We start from the raw sequence: 22,381 nt of genomic DNA on the forward strand, positions 1-22,381 counted from the left end.
TCCAGCGGGTTGTGCCAGGTGTTAGGTGCATAAATCCCTATGCTTTGAATTCCATTAATGACCTTAGTCTCTTACTTTCATATATGGATATAGTGGGCTGAGATCAACCTATGTGATTGTGTTTTTAAATGTCATGGGATAGAATAGCTGTATGTCAGGCACTGATTCTGATATGCAGGTAGTTGCACTTCTTGAAGAGAGTTGCATGATTTTTGAATACAAAGAGAGTTAGTGCTAGGTCTTCATGGTTGCTACAAGTTGTTCTCAATGTTTGTGCCATGTTCTTTAAGTATTTGAATCTATATTTATGTATTATGGAATCATAAAAAAATTTCAATTATGGATGTTGAAGCTTATGCAGAGAATACGTCTATGCTTATGTTCTTTATTCTAATACCATGGCGTGTTCTGCTTCCTCCTATTGTGAATGCCCTAAACATGTCTACAAAAATTATAGTCTTTGTACTACATGGGAATGGGAATATTAAGCATGCAAATATGCTTTACACCCCTAGTCACTCTCTTATAAGGTACTTAACAAAGTTTCTCAAGCTTTTAGGAGTTGCATGATTCCAAATGGGAGCTCCATGATGCAAAATTTTAGGATACCATAAGTAACAACTATGTTGGAACATCAAGTGTTTATCGGTAGCATGATTAATGCCCATGTAATTCTATGACTTAAAATGGATCCAATGCTTTATACGGTGGACATCAAAGAATCATTTACATTTATGGTTAAGTTGTAGCACTAGCTATGGATCACACTCAAGATGGATAGAACATAGGTAGAACTTTGCTAGCCTTCCATTAATGAGAAGCAACCAATGAATTTGAATTGTATGGCTTAATGTACTCACACACATGCACACATAGAGCCAATAATGCACTTTATTTTATGTCCCATTTATCTAATATGGTTATAAGGTTTATATTATGCTTGTTATGTCTTGACTCTTTGCACATTATTGATCAGGAAAAAGTGTGCATGAATTGCCTTAAAATTGGAGATACATTGAAATTGTCCCATTTTGGGAAAAGATATCAATATAATCATTGTCATCTCATACACACTTAGCGAGAAAGGTCTCTAGATGCACTTGGTTGCCCATGTGCTTTTTATTTGAGCATAGTGTATATAAAACAATTGTGTGGATCTGTCACCACATAACTATAGAGGACAATGTAATGTAGCTTACCAAGCTAGTAATATCCTATTTACACTAGAAGATTTGTACTAAAGGCTAAATTCACAACAAAAGGGTTATCCTTTCATTCCTTTGTAATGCAACTCATCTTACTCATTTAGAAGTCATATGGATCTAATTAATAATTAATAGCAAGTTCTACTTATGTAAAGAAATTGACAAAGTATCATTTTTAAAAGCTATGTGGAAGGACAAAAATTAATCATATGGTTTCACTTATGTAAAGGGCTTTACAAAGTAGCATTGCTAAAGTCTACCTAGAAGGACAAATAAAATAATTTGAAGATGTAAAAGTTGTACAAGGGATGGGTAGTTATAACCTGCCAATATAGATGTGGCAAGATTGCAATGCAATGTACAGGAGCACAAACCATAATAGAAGGTGACCACTAATGTATCATTGTGCTAGTTTTATAGCATATATGATGTCATGATTTGAGTAACTTGCATCAACCATTGATGGGCAATGGGCATAATGTTTTGGAAATTGAGTATCCATATTGTGAAGGCATTATCAATGACATGAAGTAGCACTTGCAATATTGTCAAGATAGGAGCAATTGTCGTATATAAACCTTGGTATGCAAGAGAATTACGCAAGAAGCCCTTAGCCTAGATGGAGGGGAAAATGGCAAAGGACTCATGGTAACATCACATCTAGACCTTTAGGTCTAGGTTATCGCCATTGTGATGTGAATTATCAATAGAAATTGGGTGAAGAGTATGATCCAAATGATCACCATCACCCCAAATGGCATAGGCCTCTTCACCATGGGCAGCATCATCACCCACAAGAAGCTCCTCTTCAGACATGCGTAATGGTACAATCAATCTTATTACCAAGCAAATGATTGTGGTCACAACAACATTCCACCCCAGGACAAACAAAGCCCCAACAACTTGCTTACCCACTTGGGCCCCACCCACACCTCCATAAACTGCCCCTTTTGAGTTGGTCACAGGCAAGAAGAGATTACACAATACTGGCTCTGCAAAGATGCCTACTAATATCCCTCCTAATGACCCAGCCACTGCATGTGTGTGAAACACGCCAAGTGTGTCATCAATCTTTTGCAACCACTTTGATCTCTTGTGCACCACCATCATTGTGAACCATGGAATGCTCCCAGATAGCACTCCCATCACAATGGCCGCCCAACCTTGCACCAATCCTGTTTTTAAGTGTGAAACAATATAGAGTGTGAGATAAACGAAATGAACATTGTTAATGGTACTCTATAGAGCAAACATATAAAGATGATGCACCCTATGCATTTGCTACCAATGTGCACCTCACATTGGATACCCATTTCATTTGCATGTTCTATCTTCAAGTATGACCAAAATGAATCCTCTTAAACATTCAAATGCTTGTTTATCCTTATTGTGCATTTATTATCATGGTTAACAAAAATAACTTATTTCCTATCAACATGTTTATTATTCATCTTCATGCTTGATAAACTACGGTTTATTTTTTTGTATCATGAGTAGCAAAGTTACAAAATTTTTGTGCTTAGCCAATCATAAAAATCCATATGGGTTGAGAAAAAATCTTGTAATTTATTTTTGGGTTTAGGAAATTATTTAGAGGAAATATGCTAAGTAACATGATACATGTCATATGTGGTAAGGGTGGTGCTATAGATGATGATGCATGAGGTGAGTTTAAGTGCACATTGTATAAGTGTAAGTGGAAAAGCTTGGGTCTAAGTAGATCATATCACAATGCCTATATGCATAACAATACATGCATGTTGTGTGATGAGAAAACTAACATCAAATGGAGTAAGGTGCTCTGAAGTTTAACTAAGTCCATAGCAATACATGCATTTTGTGTGATGAGAAAACTAACATGAAATGGAGCAAGGTGCTCAACAATCAAAAGCTTAACTAAGTGGAAGCTCTTTGAAAATATTGAACTACATCTCTAGTCTTTACAACTACATTCTTTGTTAATTTTGCATACCTGCTCCTGGTGTTATGCAGACAAGACCTGTGATCATGCCTTGGACAGCGCCTATCACTGATGGTTTCTTGTAAAATACCACATCGAGGGTTGTCCATACAAGAAGGCTTGTAGCAGCACACATATGGGTGTTAACGACAGCCATCGAGGCGACAAGGTTGGCTGCATAAGGTGCACCTCCATTGAAGCCAGCCCAGCCAAGCCAAAGGAGTCCAGCGCCAACGAGCATGAGGAGGACATTGTTAGGGGGGAAGCGCTCACGATCCTTCTTGAGGCGAGGGCCGACCTGGGCAAGGAGACAATAAAGAGAAGATGATCTTTTGTGTAATAAGAGTTGCAAAAAAATTTAGACAAATTCCCAACTTATGAAGTTAGACAACTACCACATTGCGAATTACGTCAACATCATGAGCTTTTGCGAGGGAGGGACTACATATCTAGCTAGGTGGGGTTGGGGGCAAGGGGTTGTCAACCCCCATTGTGCTTGCAATTGCACCTAGCTAGGTATGTTGTGCCTCTTGAGCAAAAGCCTATAAATGTGAATTACAACAAACTCCCACATTGTGAATAAGGACAAATTTTCGCATTGTGAACTTTAGACAAATTCCCACGTAGAGTACGACAATGTCATGAGCTTCTCTAAGGGAGGGCCAATACACTCTAGCTAGGTGACTTACAACAAACTCCCACATTGTGAATTAGAACAAAATGTCACATTATGGACTTTAGACAAATTCCCACATGAAGCACGACAATGTCATGAGCTTATGTGAGGGAGGGATAGTGTATTCTAGGGTTTGGTTGGGGCCCTCGAGGTTCAGCAACCTTGTGCTCGCGGCTGCATGATGGAGCTAGGTGTGTGGTGCCTCCTAGGGAGAAAGGCTCGTGATGTTGAGGAGTGTAGAGGGGAAAGGAGGAGTGATTAGTAATGATTAGTAAGTAAAATAAATCAACAATGAGAGGAAATTAGTGTAGTAGCTATTATTAGGGGAAGTTTTTACCCACGGGAGTGAAAATTAATAAAATGAGTAGGAACGAGTAATGATTAGTGAAGAGGAGGGAGGGAGGAGGGAAGGTCGGTTTGTTTTTTATTATATACCCACCCAGTAGGCGGCGGTGAGGCCGGCGATGCCGGAGGAGAGGTGGATGACGTAGCCGCCGGCGAAGTCGATGACGCCCCAGTGGAAGAGGAAGCCGCCGCCCCACAGGCTGAACGCCCCCACCGTGTACGAGAAGGTCAGCCACAGCGGCACGAACATCATCCACGCCAGGAAATTCATCCGCCCCAGCAGCGACCCCGCCAGCAGTATCAGCGTTATCGCCGCGAACACGAACTGGAAGTACACCAGCGTCGCCATCGGGTACAGCGGCTCCGCCTCCGCCGTCTCCACCCCCCCCGTCGAGTTCCGGTGCTCCGTCGCCGGCAGCGCCGCCTGCCCCAGCAGATACGCCTGCCCCAGCGCCGGCCCCGCCTTCCCCCACAGCGGCAGCAGCTTCTCCCCGAACGACATCTTGTACGCCCACACGAACCAGCAGATCAGCACCGCCGCGAACGCGTAGAGAGCCATGAAGGCGGAATTCACCGCCCACTTCTTCTTCACCATGCTGCCGTACAGGATCACCAGCCCCGGGACGCTCTGCATCCCCACCAGCGTCGCCGCCGTCAGCTGCCACGCGTTGTCGCCCTTGTTCAGCCAGTCTGGCACGCTCGCCGACAGGTTGAATGCTCCTGGCACTGTTATGCTCGCCATTCCTTGTTTGCTCTTTTGACTCTCAGATTGTGATCTCAGGCCTGGCTGATATGATACAATTCCTCTGTCTCAGGTCTGTTTGGGCCTCCTTTTCATCCAGATTATGCCTCTTTCCCTGCACAAGATGCAATTCATGTCTTGAGTACTTACTCTCATTAGTTCTTAAAAACCACATACCCCTAACATATGAATCCTGATTTGTCTTTAATCTTAGATCAAAGTATCCCTACCACATGCATTCTAATTCATGTGTCAATTACATTATTCTGCAGCACAATTACATTACTAGGTCTGAAGCTCATATCCCTAGTACTACATGCATCCTAATTTGTTTTGAAATGTCTGCATTCTCTCTAGACTATCTAGATTATGCCTTTTCCTCCAGTTACAACCATGCTTTCATATCCAAGCAATCCTCCTCAGATCTTGACAATCACATATTGCTATTACATCCTTTCATGTTAATGCATCCTTATATTAATCTGTTCTCCATTTTATATGCCCCCATGATAACTCTTGAGCATGATTTGTCTTTCAGTGTATGGGCTCTAGATCTTTCCCTGCCCTGCACAGGCAACCATGCTTTCATGTCTAGATTTCAATCATCTAATCCTACAAGCTTTCATGTGAATACATCCAATTTAATCTGTTACCAATTATACCCGCTTCCATCATAAATATGTGCTGATTGTGGCATGACTTTTACCCCACTTTTTGTGTCTTTTGTCTATGCCTTTTCCTTGCATATGCAACCATATCTCTTGTCTTGTCTCATCCTCGGTAGTTCTCATTCATATTTGCTATGTCTTCATGGTAACGTATTCCCAAATCTGTTCTCAATTCTATCTTGATCTATTTTTCATCATCATTATGTCAGTTTGAACTCATAGTGTCTCCCTTAATTACTGAGACACATGTACACTCTCGAGAAAACCCAATATGCTCGTTTACTAATTCTACCACCAGACCTTGTAATTTATGCTCTTTCATGTGCATGTTGTACTGGTTTGGTCTTGAGACTTGACCATGTAGACCTCTGATTCATTATCTATTGAATTATGCCTATACATGGTCAAAAACACACTAGTTGTCTCCCCTTGTGTTTGTGACAATGATCATGTGCTACATTTGTCATAGACACGCAGGTCAAGCTGTGCACGTGCTGTGTTCTTCCAGTAGGAATCAATACCTTTGTCAGGTTAGGTTGATGCCAAGGAAGCAGAACAGGTAAAGTTCTATGACAAGCAGAGGTGCTGCCACTGGTGAATAAAAGAACCAAGATACAAGGATGCTAGCCTCTCAAGCTTTTTGACGGCCACATTAAGACATTCCCATGCCATGCACAGAGCTTGATGATCTAGGTCCTGCGTCAAAAACAACTCAATGAATATCAAGGTTAGGCAATCACATGAATCGAGATTTTCAGCAGCTAGTCATGGTAATTTTAGCAATCTCTGAGGACGGTGAGGATTTTGGGATTGATCCTGATGAAAGAGAGGCAACAAGACAGAGTGTTGGCTAATCAAAAGGAATAAGCCTATGTAGAGGTATCCATGGCAAAGTACCTTGAATCAGCTGGCTCTGTCGTATGACAGCCGGACACGGGGAATGCAACAGTTTCGTCTGTCAAAGGACAACCAAGAGAAGGCTTAAATAGAGAGAGAGAGAGAGAGAGAGAGAGAGAGAGAGAGAGAGAGAGAGAGAGAGGCAAGCAAGCTGTATAAGCCTGGGATCTCCAGGAATCATGGCTGCTCCACAGGAATGGGATGATGGGATTATGGGGCCTCGAAGAAATGCCGTTTGTTTTTATTAAGATGATGCGATTGGATACGCTTTGTGGGCTTAGCACGTTTTTGGCCGAGATTGCTTTGTTGATTAATTTGAGCTCACGCAAGTTGACCCAGCCAACGCTTAGAAAGGCCATCAATAGTACTAATAAGTAGTGATCCAGAAGGATGCTGCTTCTTAAGAGCAAAGACTGCAAAGCTCTCCGTCATTGAAAGAGACTAGTGAAGAACGTGGTACTTTCACCAACACGACTTTCCTCGCCTTTCTTTCATTGTTCACACTTGGGTCTCTGAGAGAGAGAGAGAGAGAGAGAGAGAGAGAGAGAGAGAGAGAGGTTATTGGTAATCAGTCATATCAGACCTTTCCACTTTGACCACAACCCTCAGAGTACAACGAAACCCCACAAATTACAATCCCTTCCTTTACTCCCCACAAATTACAATCCCTTTTTGAGCCCCCACTCCACAATTTCCACATCCAACATCATTGGATTGGATTGCCATAGATTTTATGTCACTACACCTTTACAAAGACCCCATTTGCTCAAATGGTAGTGAGATGGAGCCATATGGCATAGACCCAAGGTCTAGAGTTCCATCACACAATGTAAAAAAGAGATTATTGTCTCCGAGTTTCAACTTGGCTAGTCATCGAGATGAACATTGTAACACGACTGCATGTTGAGAGTGACTCATTGGTCAAGCATCTAGGCATGCCTCAGTTTCTGAGTCTTGATGTAAGCCTTGATATTCAATAAATACAAATGCTTTCATGTCTAATGTAGATATACATCTCATGTTCTGTGTTCACGAAAAACTTTTATTGAGTGGTAAGTGAATTGCTAAATTTGGAAAAGAAGCCTTGAAAATTTTTAAGAGAAGGTATTGAATCCTAAAATCTAGGATCCTTTGCAAGAGCTATGTGAGAACTAAAGCTGCAATAGGTAGAGCTTCTCTTGATTCAGCCATGACGTGTAGAGGTATTATCTTGATTCTCTTCTTCTCCATCCTAGGGATTGGCTTCTTTTATGTTGAGTCTACATCTTGTGTAGAACATTGAAGATTACATTAAGGATAGGGAGATTGATAGAAATTCAGCTCTTAGGATTCAATCAAGAGGTTGGAAAGTTCTACGTTGCAAATCTTCACACAAAGAGGTGTTTCAAATGCTCAAGAATAAGTAGAAAAAATACACCATCTTGGGTCATTGAGGATGAAAATGGTCAATTGGTCAAGGTTGAGAAAGGGATAGCTACAATCTTCCAAAGATAGTCATCTTCTGTTTGTGGGCTCTATACCCAAAAAGGTGGACAGATATGAGGAGCGAGTCAAAAATTTCTTGGTCGCATGAGAGTTAATATCACTAGGCAAAAGAACTTCCTTTAAGAGCAACCATTCTCAAGGAAAAAGCTAGGAACTTCCCTCAGTAGGATGAAGAACAACCAAGTACATGTTCCTTAGAAACTAATGGTTGAACAATTGGCATTGGGGATTAGATTTATCTTGCCCAAGATGTTGAATAAAAAACAATATGTATTCGCTTGTAAGCAAACCAATTTGATAAGATCAAGGAAAATTTTTGCTTTATTTGATTGTCACTAGAGCATCAAGGCTCAACCAGACTCTTGGAAAGCTAAACCCCATGATGCTCTTAAAACATGAAAATAAAGTTCAAGAGATCTCGAATCATGTCCCCTCACCCAAGTTAAATCTCATGCTACCCACCAAAAAGAGGCTAGAGTTTTCAATTACTTCTCCTTTAAGGATTGAGGAAATTTTAAAGTATGAAATTTACTAAAGTGAAGTCTAATTGAAATGTAGAAAAGAACACATCGGGTCCTTAAGCAAAAGAGACCATTTTATTGCCTTACAACGTGTAAGTAAAGGGGGTTTTTTTGGGTACCATTTGAATACACTTAATATAGGTGATTTCTTTTTACAAGTGGACCCTCTAAAATATGTGTGTTATCTTTGACAATTTGGGTAGTAAAATTAGGTCCTTTAAGCTAGTCAATAAAATGTTGGTGAAGTTGGATTTCTCTCTCTAGAGATGCTATATATATATATAAGCCAATACAATCATTTTTCAGTGCATTAAAGAAAAGATAATGTTGAGTATGGCATGAACACACCCATTACGAGTGAAAGAATTAGTGAAGGAGTGCACGATGCATTTTATATGAGCCAGATTAAGGTTGGTCTGTACGATGATAACGATAAGTCTAGAACTACACTTGTGCTAAACAGTGGGTTTCTAAATTCTGTGTTATTTATTCAGGACTCGGGAGACGTTTTGCACTTTCCAGACGCAACATCGAGCAGTCCTTTTGCCGGACCCGGGTTTGTTGGCCACTCTTGATGCGAGTACAACCCAGTGCATACTTGCCTGTACTTTTATCTTATTTGCCTGCCTCTCTCTTCTGACCTCTAAGTTCTCAGGATTGATGGCGTCGGTCCCACCGTCCCATTCCGTGAAGAAAGCAGCATATTATTATAATATTATTTTAACTGTGTCGTTTCTCATGTTTAAACTTTAATTCCTCACTAAACAGGACTTTTCAAAGCCACCACCAGTGACGAGTCACGACGCTGTTTCTTTCCTCGATTTCCATATTTCTGCGATGGATACGGGTCAACGCGTCACAGCCCAATTCTCTGTCCTCCCGTTGACTTATGTACCGTCTCTTGACTTTAATCACCTGGTTTCCCACGAAACAGGCGTATTCCCGAAACCACCAAAATCCATCCCGCCCCCCGAAAAAAACAAAAGCAAGACCCACACAAGCGCATGTACACGCCCATGCACACATACACACTCTCTCTTTACGAATGCTCTACATTAGACCTGTGCAAGATGTAGGGCAGCAAAATCCCTATCAAGCATGGAGGTGCAATACATCTCTCTCTCTCTCTCTCTCTCTCTCCCTCTCAACTAACACTTCATGCTAGAGCCATACGTGGGTGCATGCACACACACTCTCTCTACTAACACTCCACGTTAAACCAGTGCAAGGGGCAAGGTGGCAAAATCCCTATCGAGCATGGATGTGCAATACACCTCTCTCTCTCTCTCTCTCTCTCTCTCTCTAAACTAACACTTCATGCTAGAGCCATGCCCTCCTCTACTACATTCCCTTTTAACTTTTCCTTATTCATTTGCAACTTGCTTGTCTATGATGTTCTAACATATTGTTTTCAAACCCTCATCCATGACATTCTAAATAATGTAGTGTTCACAAACCCTCATCCACAAATCAATCTCTATCATGCCCCTAGCCACACTTCTATCACCCCTCCAAAAGCTTGCCTTCTTAACATGTTTTGAGTGGATAAGATTGATGAGAAAATAATTTCTCTGTAGAGTATTGGAGTGTTATTTCTAAAGATAACTTTATTGTAACTTTTGCAAGTTAATGTAAGAATAGACACACATCCAATCCAATCAAGTGTACCATTGACTAAAACCACAACAATTCATAATCAATTAACACAATATTGTAAAGAGAAAAAAATTAAATGGCACTATGAACCAAAACCCTTAGCATGAAATGTTGACTTGGAGCCAAATTCCTCTATGAGGATATTGGTGCTCACTTTGTCAAAACACTCTCTAGAGATGCTAGGGATGATGAATACGAGGTGTTTTGTTGAACAACTAGGCCCAAGAAGATTGTAGTGGTCTTGTAAGACCATCATACCATGATGGTTAATATATGCTTATTACGTAGTGAAGAGAGAGATATGGTGCATTGAACACATGTTTGTTTGGAGGTGAGATTGTGCTCAAGTCCATGGTTCTCAATGCTTATGATGAACCTTGATGTGAATTTTGTGTAGCAACTTGTATCATATATATATATATATATATATCCCTCTCTCTCCAACTCACACCACACGCATCTCTATACATTTGTCTCTACTTTTATATGCATTAACTTGCATAAAACTAGAAGGCATGCATGGATGCATGCACAAATCCATCAATGAGGACCCAAAGTGGCTCAAGAGAGCATGAGAGAGTGAATCACATGGGTAGCCTCATTTGTTTAGGTTTTCCCCTAGTTTGTAGTTATTTAAAAGTAGGTTTTCCATTTTTCAAGTAGGATCATGGTTGACACACAGGCGTGGCTACTTCTAGTATGTGAGGTTTAGTGATACCCTTAGTATATTAAGGCTTATGTGATTCTAGAAACTTAGTGTTGTTAAATCCAACCATGTGCTTTTTGGATTTGTACATAATTAGGTATGTAATATGTAAAGGAATACAATACCATTTTTTAGTCATTAAATCGAACCATATGATTTTTGGAACTATGTGTAACATTATATTTGCATAATGAAAGGGAATAAAGGACAGTTGTAATTCTTTAAATTGTTATAGTGATTCTAGGAGGTTAGTTTTACAACATTTTGAACTTCAAAACGATTATATTAAGGACTAAAACCTCTTCGATTTGTGTGCTACATCTTGAGAAAAGAGGAGTCTTTTTGAAATGCACTCTTAGAAAGAGTTTCTAAAAAACAAATTGATTGCCAAGTAAAGAGATTGACAATGGTGTCCATTGACCACATTCATCCATACATCTATATTATGTCTAATCACAAATCCTCACTAGAATCTTGTGCATAGCATGATCCCCCAAAGTTATATATCATCTTGCTCAAAGCATAGAACCCTCTGTAAATTACTTATTAATGATTGTTTCTTACATATGAGAATTCAATCCATCAAGTTTAAAATTGATTATATCTACACACTTGTTGCATATACATAATTTTCATAACAACGTAATGCCACAAAGTCATTTGGATACCCATTTGTAGAAACTCTAATGTCTCGATGTCATTAGCATATTGGCTACACAACAACCTAGCCACTACAAAGATCCCATTACCAACATCCAAGTATCCTTCTCATGCTTCACTTTGCCACCCGTAGGTGGATCCCATGCCCAACATGACTTTGACCCACTAAGCATCTTCATCGTGCCACTAATCATAAAGGATTACCTTTAATAAATATGTGAACACAAAGAAAGGTGAATCAAAAATCTTTGCTTTGTCGTGAGAGAGAGAGAGAGAGAGAGAGAGAGAGAGAGAGAGAGAGAGAGAGATCTATTCTTGTCCACACACTTATATCTAGAATGATATCCATTCTAAGAGAACATGCATGTGCCACTTCATTTATAACCACATCTAGCAAGCTAACCTAATATGGTGGTGGACATATGAAAATGTTAATCAAACCTCTTTCCTTATATATATATATATATATATATATATATATATATATATATATATATATATATATATATATATATATATATATATATATATATATATATAGAGAGAGAGAGAGAGAGAGAGAGAGAGAGAGGAAGCTAGTACATGTCGGAAGGATTATTGATTACATGTTTTCAAAACAATAGCCCGTAGACATGGCAATGGTAGGTATCTTCCTAGTTGGGGTGCATAAAACAAGGCTGATCATGGTAAAAGCCTCTCCTACATTGAAAGTTTAATTGAGATGAGGGGTTTGGGGAGCTTACCATCTTACTTTTTCAAGATAGATAGCTATCTAAATGGTATGAGTAGGAGTTACACTAGCACTTGCATCTCTCTCCACCCTTGACAAAAGAGGACTCCTAACTGCCCCTCTATTTATTGAGCATGCATATGCCTTACCCAATATGCCTACAAAAAGAAAGAGAGGTGAATCAGCATCTTTTCTTTGCGTCCGTGCGTGCACACACACACACACACACACACACACACACACACACACACACACACACACACACACACACACACACACACACACACACACACACACACACACACACACACACACACACACACACACACACACACACACACACACACACACACACACACACACACACACACACACACACACACACACACACACACACACACACACACACACACACACACACACACACATAGAGTGTGTGTTTTAATCATGTGCACAAAGAAGGACGTGAGTTCAAAGTATGCATAAAGTGAAGAGGACCAAACAAGAGGCCTAAAGAGGGCCTAAAAAAAAGAAGATAAGGGGGGACCTTAAGCCCCAAACCCATGTATAAAAGTAAAAGTGAATATAAGTGCTCATTCAAGTGTGTACAAACTTAAGAGCCTCCTTTCTTCTTCTTATTTCCATCCATCTTCTTGTGCAAAATGGTGAGTAAGGCAAAGTGAAAGTGTGGGAGACAGTGCAAGTGACGAACTTGGTAGAGAAAAGTTTTTCTCTTCTCTTACCTTCTTCTCTTCTTCCCATTCATAGTGAGAATGAGGTTGTGTGAGAAAGTGAGAGTGTAAGACTGAGAAACTGAGAGTAGACCCTTCTCCTTCTTCTTCTCTAGCTTCTCCTCTTTCATGGAGTACTCAAGTAATAGATTGGCAACAACAAGGGAGCTACAAGAGTGGATCAAGGAAGCACCCCTCAATTTGTAAGGCTATTATGAAGCCTTTGAGAGCACATGGAGATAAACCTACTACAAGCTTCTAGTGTTTGTTTTCTTACTTGCTTGGGAGAGTGAGGAGAGTAAATGACTTTAAGAACGAATTATGAGTTGATCGTGTTAGAGGCAATTGAGTTTGACAACATTGAAGCTCTTAAACCAATAAGAGTTTCATCCAAGTCTTGCACGTTATATATTGAGCTTGGCATTTTGGTTTTGTTATTGGGATATGGATGGAACTGATTGCTTTAGGATGCTCACATTCCCACCAAGTGATGAAATAAAGGTTGTCCACATTTGAGATTGGGATTGAGAGGTAAAGAATTAATCTCTCTGCATGTTCTATAACTGGCATAACTAGGATTAGGGTAGAGTAGAAAATTGGACTTGTAAAAGAATGAATTGAAAATGATTTAATGGTTTGTAGGGTGAATTAGTAGAAGCTTCTTAAAAACCCAAAAAATTTGCTGACTCATCAATTTGCTATATGAGAGACTAGGGAGGTGCTTAATGATGATTTTTTTAATAAATTGATTGTGCCTCATGGTTAATCTTTTATTGTCTATATTAGAGAAGAAAACATAGTGGCTTTTGCAAAGAGATGGGGCTAGAATAGACCTTTGAATAAGGTGCCATATGGAGAGTAAGGAGAGAAAGTAAGAGTAAGGGTAAGGCAATTGCCACTCAATGCAAGCCAAGTGAGAAAAGGAAAAGGAAAGAGAATTCTAAGGTGTAACAAGTAGGATATATGGGAAAATAAAGGGAAAATACTAGTCACCTCGATGGTGTTTAAGGTGTAAGAGGGTTAGGTCAGTTATCATGCATTAATTAAGAAACTCTCTCTTCACCTTCACGGCTTCCATGGCTTCCTTCCTCTTCTTTCTCTCTTTCTGTCTTTCTCTCTCTTCTTCTAGTCTTTATCTCTCCTTGTCACTCTCTTTTTCTCTCTTTTGCACTCTTTCTTCTCTCTCTTAGGTCTTGTTAGGTTCCCTTGATTACAATTGGTATCAGAGCATTGATATTTGATCCTTCTTTTCTCTCTCCTCCCCCTAGTTTTAGTTTCTTTTTAGTTCAGGAACCCTAGTTACTCAAGTACACATGTACATCAGGACAAGTATAGCATTGAAAGACGATAGGAGTACCACATATGACAGCCTTTCTTAGAAATCTCACCATGGCCAAGCTGGAGGCTTACAGGACTTAAAGAAAATTTTGACTACAATTACTTTTTTTTTGTAGGAAGCTTTAAGTATGTATTAAATGGAAAATTTACAAGATATGTAGTAGTTCAGGCTCCATTACAGGGGAGCAACCTAGATCAAAAGACCATATCTTTATCATTGAACAAGTCCAAAAAAGCATGATCTAGCTTTTCATCTATTTTCCTAAACTTGGTTCTATTATTGCAGTCCCTAGATAAGGTGTCTTCTCTTCATTCTTCATGATTCTATCCAGCCTTTTTTTTAATTTCTGCAATCATGGCTGCCACCTCCATCTCCTGAACTTCTTTCTTGATGTCTTTACATTGTTGAATGATCTTCTTTGCCTCATTTTCATCCTGCAAAAGCAAATCAGACTTAAAACCCCAGAGAGGATCAGCAAATTGCTTTTCAAATACCATTTTATTCCTGCATATCCATATGTTCCACAAATAGAGACTTCTCAGCCAATTCCAGACGGGGGGGGGTACACCATAAATTTTCCCTAACAATAATTCTTTCCAAGTGATCTTAGTGGGGTGCCACTTCAAGATTAAAACCTGCAATAAACAAAATATGTTAGTATTTTGAGAGTAATTAAGAAACAAATGATGGATAGATTCTACCTGGATACCACACCTTTGGCATATTCCATTTCCTATGCCAACTTTCAGAGCCCTCTCATTGGTCCAGAGGCCTTTCACCGTGATCAACCACATCAGACAAGAAATTTTAGGCTGAATATAGGCAGACCATAGGTTGTTGAATCTGTAGTTCCATTGATCTACATTCCAATTAATATGCCATCTAGCATTAAGTTTGTAGCATAGTTGAGCATTGTTTATCTTAAGATCAGGCAGTGGAAGTAGTGTCTTGTCTCCTTGCAAACACACCCCTCTGTGGTTGAATTGTTGGTTGAGATTTATTCATTTTGCTCTATGTTGGTCCCATAACATTTTCCTTCCCCTTAAAAAATCAATTTCATGTTATTTGAGGTTAAACAATTGACCCATCTTTTCCTCTTGAATCTAGTTTTTGTCTTTATAGTCCCATATGTCACCCCAGGTTTTAATCCCCTTTTTATATAGTTTATAGGCCAGATTGACCTCTTGGTCTTCTATTGCTCCATGAAAGAAGCTGAACCAGATAGAATCTCTGGAGCTCCAAGGGAGTGTGAGATTGATTTGGGAAGAAGGCCTAAGGAGACCCTTGTATTTGAACCAGGCTTCCCAAATTCCTTTGACTAATTGAGAACAATTTTTGGTTTTTATATTTACAGGGCTTATTGCTACTGTTAGAGGATCAAGTCCCTTCCACTTGGAGCATATTGACACTTGGAAATGTTTGGTTGCAGCATGCAGAAGGTTTATCCAATCTTCCTCCTCTCTGTTCAGGCTTCTTGCAATCCACTTAGCCGCTAGCTTTTTAGCCAGGCTATGAAGATTAGGAAGACCAAGTCCTCCCAAATTTTTGGGTGTTGTACATATCTTCCAAGACACTTTAGGTATCTTGAATTTATCCCCATCCCCACTCCGTAAGAAATTTCTGCCCAACCTCTCAAGTTGTTTCATCCCTATCTTTGAGGGTTTCCAGCATGCAAGAAAATATATTGTTGAAGGGATAAGAATGTGTTTCAGCACAAGCACTCTTCCTGCCATATTGAGCTGACAGCCCTTCCATTTCTCAAATTTTTTGCTTATCTTATCTATCACCCAGTCCCACCTGTGCTTCATAGTCACATCAAAGCCCATAGGAATACCTAGCAACCTGAAAACTTTACCAGTTTCTATTTCTTTGCAACCAGATTCTATCAGCCATCTGGGACTCGGACTTATCAAGGTTTTAATTCCTGTCTTTTGAGGATTTATGACTGACCCTGAAGCTCTACAGAAAATTTGTAGGCATTGCCAAAATGCAACAAGGGAAACCGGATCATTGTTGACTGTGCTGTTTGTATCATCAACAAACTGATTAAGTACCATATCCTTTTTATTTGGAAATTTGATTCCTTGAATATTCCCTTTATCAACTCCATCTTGTATTAACCACCCTAGAGAGTTTGTAGCAATGGCAAACAGGAGTAGAGCCAGGGGGCAACCTTGCCTAATGGATCTTCTAAGAGGAAAAGAGTCTGTCATTTGTCCATTGACTGCAATCCTTGTGGATGCATTGCCAAACAGGGTGCTAACAAATTTAATAAACCTCTTATCAAGTCCCATATCCTGAAGGGACTGTAGTATGAAATCCCATTCTAACCTGTCATATGCCTTATCAAAATCAATTTTGAAGAAGAAAAAATCCTGGTTTTCTCTTTGAGCATGCTCAATGCCTTCCCAAAGGGCAATGATAGCATCAAGTATAAATCTTCCTTTTATAAAACATTTTTGTTCCTTTCTAATCCACTTATCCAGATGGGTTGATAATCTTCTAGTTAGAGCTTTTGCAAATACTTTATAAGCTAAGGTCAACCAAGTAATGGGTCTCCAATTAGTTAGGCTTTCCTTCTCATCTCTTTTATGTATTAGTTTTACTACTCCTTCATTTGTAATATGTGGCAAAGCCCCATACTTGAGAGACTCTCTCCAGACTTTTAGTAAAGGATGAATAAGGAAGTCTTTGAATTCTTTAAAGAATTCATTGGGCAGACCGTCAAGCCCTGGGCTCTTTCCATTTGCTAAAGAATCTATGGTGTCTTTTAGTTCAATTTCTATGATGTCCCCCTCTAGGATGCTAGCTAAGCAAGAAGGTACAACCTTCTTCCTTACCCTTGCTATCTTGGCTTTAGCTGTAGTGTCATCCAAACTGCTCTCCCTAGGAGTACTAAACATTTTGGAGAAGAACTCCTTGACAATAAGGAGGTTCTCCCCATTGTTCTAGGCATAAGTTCCATCCTCCCTTCTAAGTAGGGGGATTGTGTCTTTCTCCTTTTTCTTTTTAAGGATCTGAAATATTTCTTTGGTGGGTCTGTCAGCCTTTCCAGCCCACCATTGCCTAATAAAGAGTTGAATACTAGAGGCCTCTTTCTCTTCAGCTAACCTCAATTCATGTTTAACCCTTAGTAGCTGAGGCTGAAGGTATGTTTCCCCTTGGTCAACCCTTACTTCAAGTGTTTGACATTCAGTATATTTTCTTGCTCTACTAATCCTTGTACTTTTAACTTGCTATAACTTGACCTCTTTAAGATATTGTTGGGTGTCTCTAATAGCTCTAGTCCAAGCTTGGGTAGGTGACCATTCTTGTTGAAAGGATAGAGACCATACCTTGCTAAGAGTGTCTCTTACATTCTGGTTCTTGAAAAGCCTAGGGTATGTATGAAACCACCCAGCCTTAATGGTATGCCCAAAATTTGACAGGACAAGCTGAATGGGTTTATGGTCTGACAACACAATATTATCTAGGACTTTGGACCTACAATTGATATATGAGGCCAGCAGCCCTGCTGACACATAAAACCTGTCAAGCCTTGCCTTTCTTAAGTGACAGTCACTTTGATTATTTCCCCAAGTGAATCCCAAATCCTCATCAGTAAGACCATGAAATGCTTTAGTAATTAACCATTTATCTTTTTCCTTACCTGAAATACTATGTCCTTTTTCCAAATACCTATCTTTGGAGGTTTCCACCATGTTGAAATCTCCAGCCAAAATGATGGGACATCTGATTACCTGTAAGGTATCCCAAACTCTAGCTCTCTCCATAGAGGAATTAGGTGCATAACGAGACACAATTGCAAACTCATCTTTATCCTTGAAGCGCACTGCAACACAGTTAGCATTATCATCATGAGTGACTTTGAGCACTTTGTCATTCAGCTTTGATGAGATTCCTATGCAGGCTCCCCCTCTCCTATTTGTGTGTTTGGTTGAGAACCATATGTGTGCTCTTGATACTCTATCTAAGTTCTTAAGTAGAGGGGTTTCAGTGACTTTAATCTCTTGTAGGCATATTATATCAGGGGCAATGACATTAGTTTTTAGCCATTCCCTAATGATTAATGCTCTTTTAGGGTTTGTCAACCCTTTTGTGTTATAAGATATAATTTTCAGTTTGTCCATCATCATCGTAAATCTAGTTCTTTTTAGATTTTCCCTTCTTACTCGCTTCTTTACCCTGACTAAATGGGTTATAGCACTCTGCCCTACTCTAGAGTATCTTCTTTTAGAGTTTTGTGCCCCAGTTCCATCTTTTCTTGGGCTTTCCCCTAAAGGTGGACTTAGGGGGATGTCTCCCCTATCTGGTAGCTCCTCCTCTTTAGCCTGAGTGAGTTCAGTGTCATCCTGAGTGTTGAGGTCTATGATGGGGTTCTCCCTATTTTTACCTTAATCATTGGCCTCCATTTGAGTCTCTTCAATAATCACATCATCATTATCAGATTCCGTGGGATTTCTCTCCTTATCTTTACTAGATTCTCCTTTCTCAAATGTACTAGTGGGCTCCTTCTCTATATTCATTAGAAGTACTGAAAATCTATTGGCATTATTATTTTTACTCTTAGTTGGGTTACTGTTTTTATGGGCTGACTGATTCTTGTTTTTCCCCTTCCTATTTACTGTCTGAAAGCCATCATCCTGGGCTTTCTTAGTTGGAGGAGGGGTTTGTTCCTTTTGGGGCTCTGACTTTTCCTTATTTTTCCATTCTGGGCAATTTCTAATGAAGTGCCCTGTTTTAAAACATGCGTTGGGAAGATTTTTATAGAGGACTGGCTAGTCCTTTATAAAATTTCCCTCCGAGTCAGAGATTAGCAAAGATTCTACAAGTTTTTTAATGAGATCTACTTCTATCAACAGCTGGGGGTGCCATCTAGGATTGATGTCCGTGTACGGTCTTTGTCCCAGAAGTCTGCCTATTGGGGATGATAACATCTTAAGGAATGGATACAAATTCAGTGGGAGATTGGGAAACTCTACCCAGACAGGTATACAAGTAGGCTTTGGGCCTGTAGGGTCGAATTTCAGGGCCCATTTGAAGAGAGATAACGATGAGCTTTTGAGCATCCATTGCCCATAGCTCAAGATGGTCAGGGCAGCTTGTTCATTCTCAAACAAGAAGAAGAAATAACTATTGGGAAGATAATGCATGACTATTGGTTTAGCCCCAATTGGTTCCCAGTTGGTTCGTACCCATGTCCTTAGAAAGTCCATTGGGGGTCGGGCACCATGACATAATCCAATTAGAGCTCTAGATTGATACGATAAATTACATTTTTGTAACTCACCTGCTGGAACCAACAGAGGTACTTTGTTACCTGCTGTGGTGGTGGAGTCTGTTTCTGAGTTACTGGAGTTTGTCTCGCTTTGGGGATGCCGTTGGTGTCAGATTGCCCTTTTTGTGTTCCACCCTCAGCCTGATATGCGCTTCTTTGAGGAAAGCTCTGCTAACCTCCAGAAGCTGCTTGGTTGTCAGACCTCTCAGCTTCTTTGAGGCTCTCCCTTTGGAGGTAGGGGCTGCCTCCACCGCTTCTTCCGAGTGGGTTCGAAGGACCTCCCATGTTGATTGGTCCATTTTCCAGGACCCATTTGCCTCCTCCACCTCCGCAACCTCCACTTTGACTCCTTCCCCAGACGCCATGGTGATTTTGTTGAGCTGATAAACCATTGAATAATGGGTTGCCAACGACGTTCCCAAAAGATTTATTTATTGACCCAACCAATTCCCATACAGAGCTGATTGTTGTTCCATGCCCAGAATGCTTCAGGGTTTAAATCGACATGCTGCATATTGATATCTCCGTCCATCACGATAGAGTTTCACAGGAGAGAGATGACTCGATGTAGAAGACGCGCAGTGCAGGCATCCAGAAGAGACCGCAGTGCACTCGGACGCTTCTCAGTGCGTGCACTCGGACGTCCTCCACTCGGATGATAACACCCCTCAGCGCGCGCACACTCGAACGTCCTGCCACTCGGACGTCCCGCCACTCGGACGAATAAGAAAAGGGGGAACGCTTCGGCGCGTGCACTCGGACGTCCCGCCACTCGAACATCCGGCGACTGGGACGAAAAAGAAAAGGGCGGATGCTTCGACGTGCGCGTGCGCGAGATCAAAAGTCCCGCGACTCGAACGAAAAGGAAAAGGGAACGCTTCGTCGCACGCACTCGGACGTCCCGCCACTCGGACGAAAGAGAAGGAGGGGAACGCTTCGGCGCACGCTTCGCCCCAACGATGGAATTTCACGTACAAAGGGTATCGATAACTCGCGCTTAGCATCCCCTACAGTTACTTTTCGAAGGAAAGCTTTCTTCATTCTTCTTCTCTCTCTCTTCCTCCCGCCCCCCCTCTCTGCATTGTACAAGCCTCCATAGCCTTTGCGCAGGCCTCTTTCCTGGTCAAGGCTGAGATCCCCATTAGCCCCACCGTTGACAAGGAGATCCGTGCCAAGGTCGTCCTCGGCGCCAACATCCTCAAGGAGAGCACCGACCTCGCCATCAATCCCGACTCTGAGTACCCCCCTTGGCTCTTCAATTCCTTGGCACCGACCCCGCTATCAAGCTTGACTCTGAGTAACCCCCTTGGCTCTTCCATTTCCTCAACAAACCCTCGGCGCTTAGCGAACTTGAGCACAAAGACCCTGGGTCCATGACCCTCGCGGAGCTCTAGCGCTTCATCAAGCTCGACAACTACCAGAAGATTAAGGAGAGCAACCTGCATAAGGCCGAGTCTTGATCCCTTCCTCAACCATCAGGTTCACTACAGGAAATACTTGCTTAAGGCCAAGTCTTGATTCCTTCCTCAACCTCATCTTAGTGATGAAGAAATCCGTGCTCTTGCAGAGTTTGTAAGGTTACAGGCAGACCAAGGATGGAGCTGCTTGCTGAAGCCCAGAGAGCCAAAGCGAAGAACGAGAAGAAGGCTAGATACAGCAGCAACACCATTTCACTCCAAATCTGTAGCGACTCAAGGATATTGTCGCCTCCTACATGACAGTGTACACATGAGCGTTGAAAAAGGGTCTAGACATTGCCTTGGTCCATTGCAATTGCAGAGTCTACAGGAAGAAAATTACTTGACAGTACCATAGCACTGAGAACAGCTGTTGTAGCTAGGCAAGTAGTTGCCTTATGTTTCAATTTTTGAGACAACTTGTTTCTATTGTAGCTTACTTTTGTAGCAAGTGAGACCTAAAGTGTGGTCATTCTTTTGCCGTTTAACAAGGAACCAACCTTTCTTAATTGCTAAGCCCCAGAATGATGATTTGAGGTTTGAGGAGGCAGCCATTGCATATTTATTAGAGAAGCCCATGTGACATCCATAGCTGCAGTACTAGTGCCCATCATACAATAGGCAACAATTGTTGAGGGCCTAGGACACAACCATCAGTGAAGATGAAGGAAGTAAACATGATAAAAAAAGTTTTTTTTTTTTGGTTTAGAGATTCTGATAGTGACTACACACTTGGAAGGACTTGTGATATTTGTTGCCTTTGCCTCAAACTGAACACAGGGAGCTGCAACGATTGGCATATAATTGGCAATAGCCTTTCAAAGGGTGAAATGGCCATTGATACATGCTTCTCCATCCTAGTGAAATCATCCATGTGAATACAGCTTGAGGAGTCCAAAATGTAGCCTACATGAATGTACTAAAAATATTGTGTCTTCCTCTCATGGCCATGATGATCGTGAATGAATCGAGTTGATTAGCTTATAGACATCTTTGAGAATGGATTTGTGAACCTCCTTATGGATAATGATGAAACTAAGGATGTACCTCCAATAGCCAATCTTTTGCATCAAGAAATGAGAAATTAGATACCACAGAAGCAATCAGGTCCAAACGTGATGCTAGAATTGAAGCACTAGAGCTTCATCTTGATTAGATAACAAGGAGAAAGACAATTCCATCAACACCGACATCAATCTGTGAATGTCTACATAGTCTTTTGTACTATATAGCAACAATAGAGGGTGAGTTGATTTCAAAGTCAATGCTTGATCCATCACTTTGACTAGAACTAGAATCACTGACAATATTGTTGTTGAATATAC

General features: G+C 40.7%; 1 protein-coding gene across 3 annotated transcripts; it reads right to left on the minus strand.

The window, feature by feature from the left end:
* Window positions 1-1,451: 1,451 nt before the first annotated feature.
* LOC148024609 (ammonium transporter 3 member 2-like) lies at window positions 1,452-6,846 on the minus strand. Of its 3 annotated transcripts, XM_087694236.1 has the most exons (5): window positions 6,494-6,846; window positions 6,118-6,292; window positions 4,281-5,043; window positions 3,178-3,463; window positions 1,452-2,380 (listed from the first exon to the last, which is right to left on the minus strand). In XM_087694236.1, exons 3-5 carry the CDS (start codon window positions 4,926-4,928, stop codon window positions 1,866-1,868), a joined length of 1,449 nt encoding a protein of 482 aa, XP_087550362.1. In that variant the 5' UTR covers window positions 4,929-5,043; window positions 6,118-6,292; window positions 6,494-6,846; the 3' UTR covers window positions 1,452-1,865. The 3 variants fall into 3 exon arrangements, with proteins under 3 accessions (XP_087550362.1, XP_087550364.1, XP_087550363.1); XM_087694238.1 differs by lacking the exon at window positions 6,118-6,292; XM_087694237.1 differs by lacking the exon at window positions 6,494-6,846 and having other exon boundaries at window positions 6,118-6,473.
* Window positions 6,847-22,381: the final 15,535 nt, after the last annotated feature.

The sequence above is a fragment of the Lygodium microphyllum genome, chromosome 15 (genome assembly GCF_053477565.2).
Source record: "Lygodium microphyllum isolate KBCC chromosome 15, Lygodium_microphyllum_v1.1.10, whole genome shotgun sequence".
Lineage (NCBI taxonomy): Eukaryota > Viridiplantae > Streptophyta > Polypodiopsida > Schizaeales > Lygodiaceae > Lygodium > Lygodium microphyllum.

Coding starts and splice junctions, on each gene's coding strand:
- LOC148024609 (XM_087694238.1), bottom strand. CDS start 4,928: ATGGCGAGCATAACAGTGCCAGGAGCATTCAACCTGTCGGCGAGCGTG. Junction 3,464..4,280: donor GCCTCACCGCCGCCTACTGG/GTGGGTATATAA, acceptor CTCCTTGCCCAG/GTCGGCCCTCGCCTCAAGAA. Junction 2,381..3,177: donor CTGCATAACACCAGGAGCAG/GTATGCAAAATT, acceptor ACTTAAAAACAG/GATTGGTGCAAGGTTGGGCG.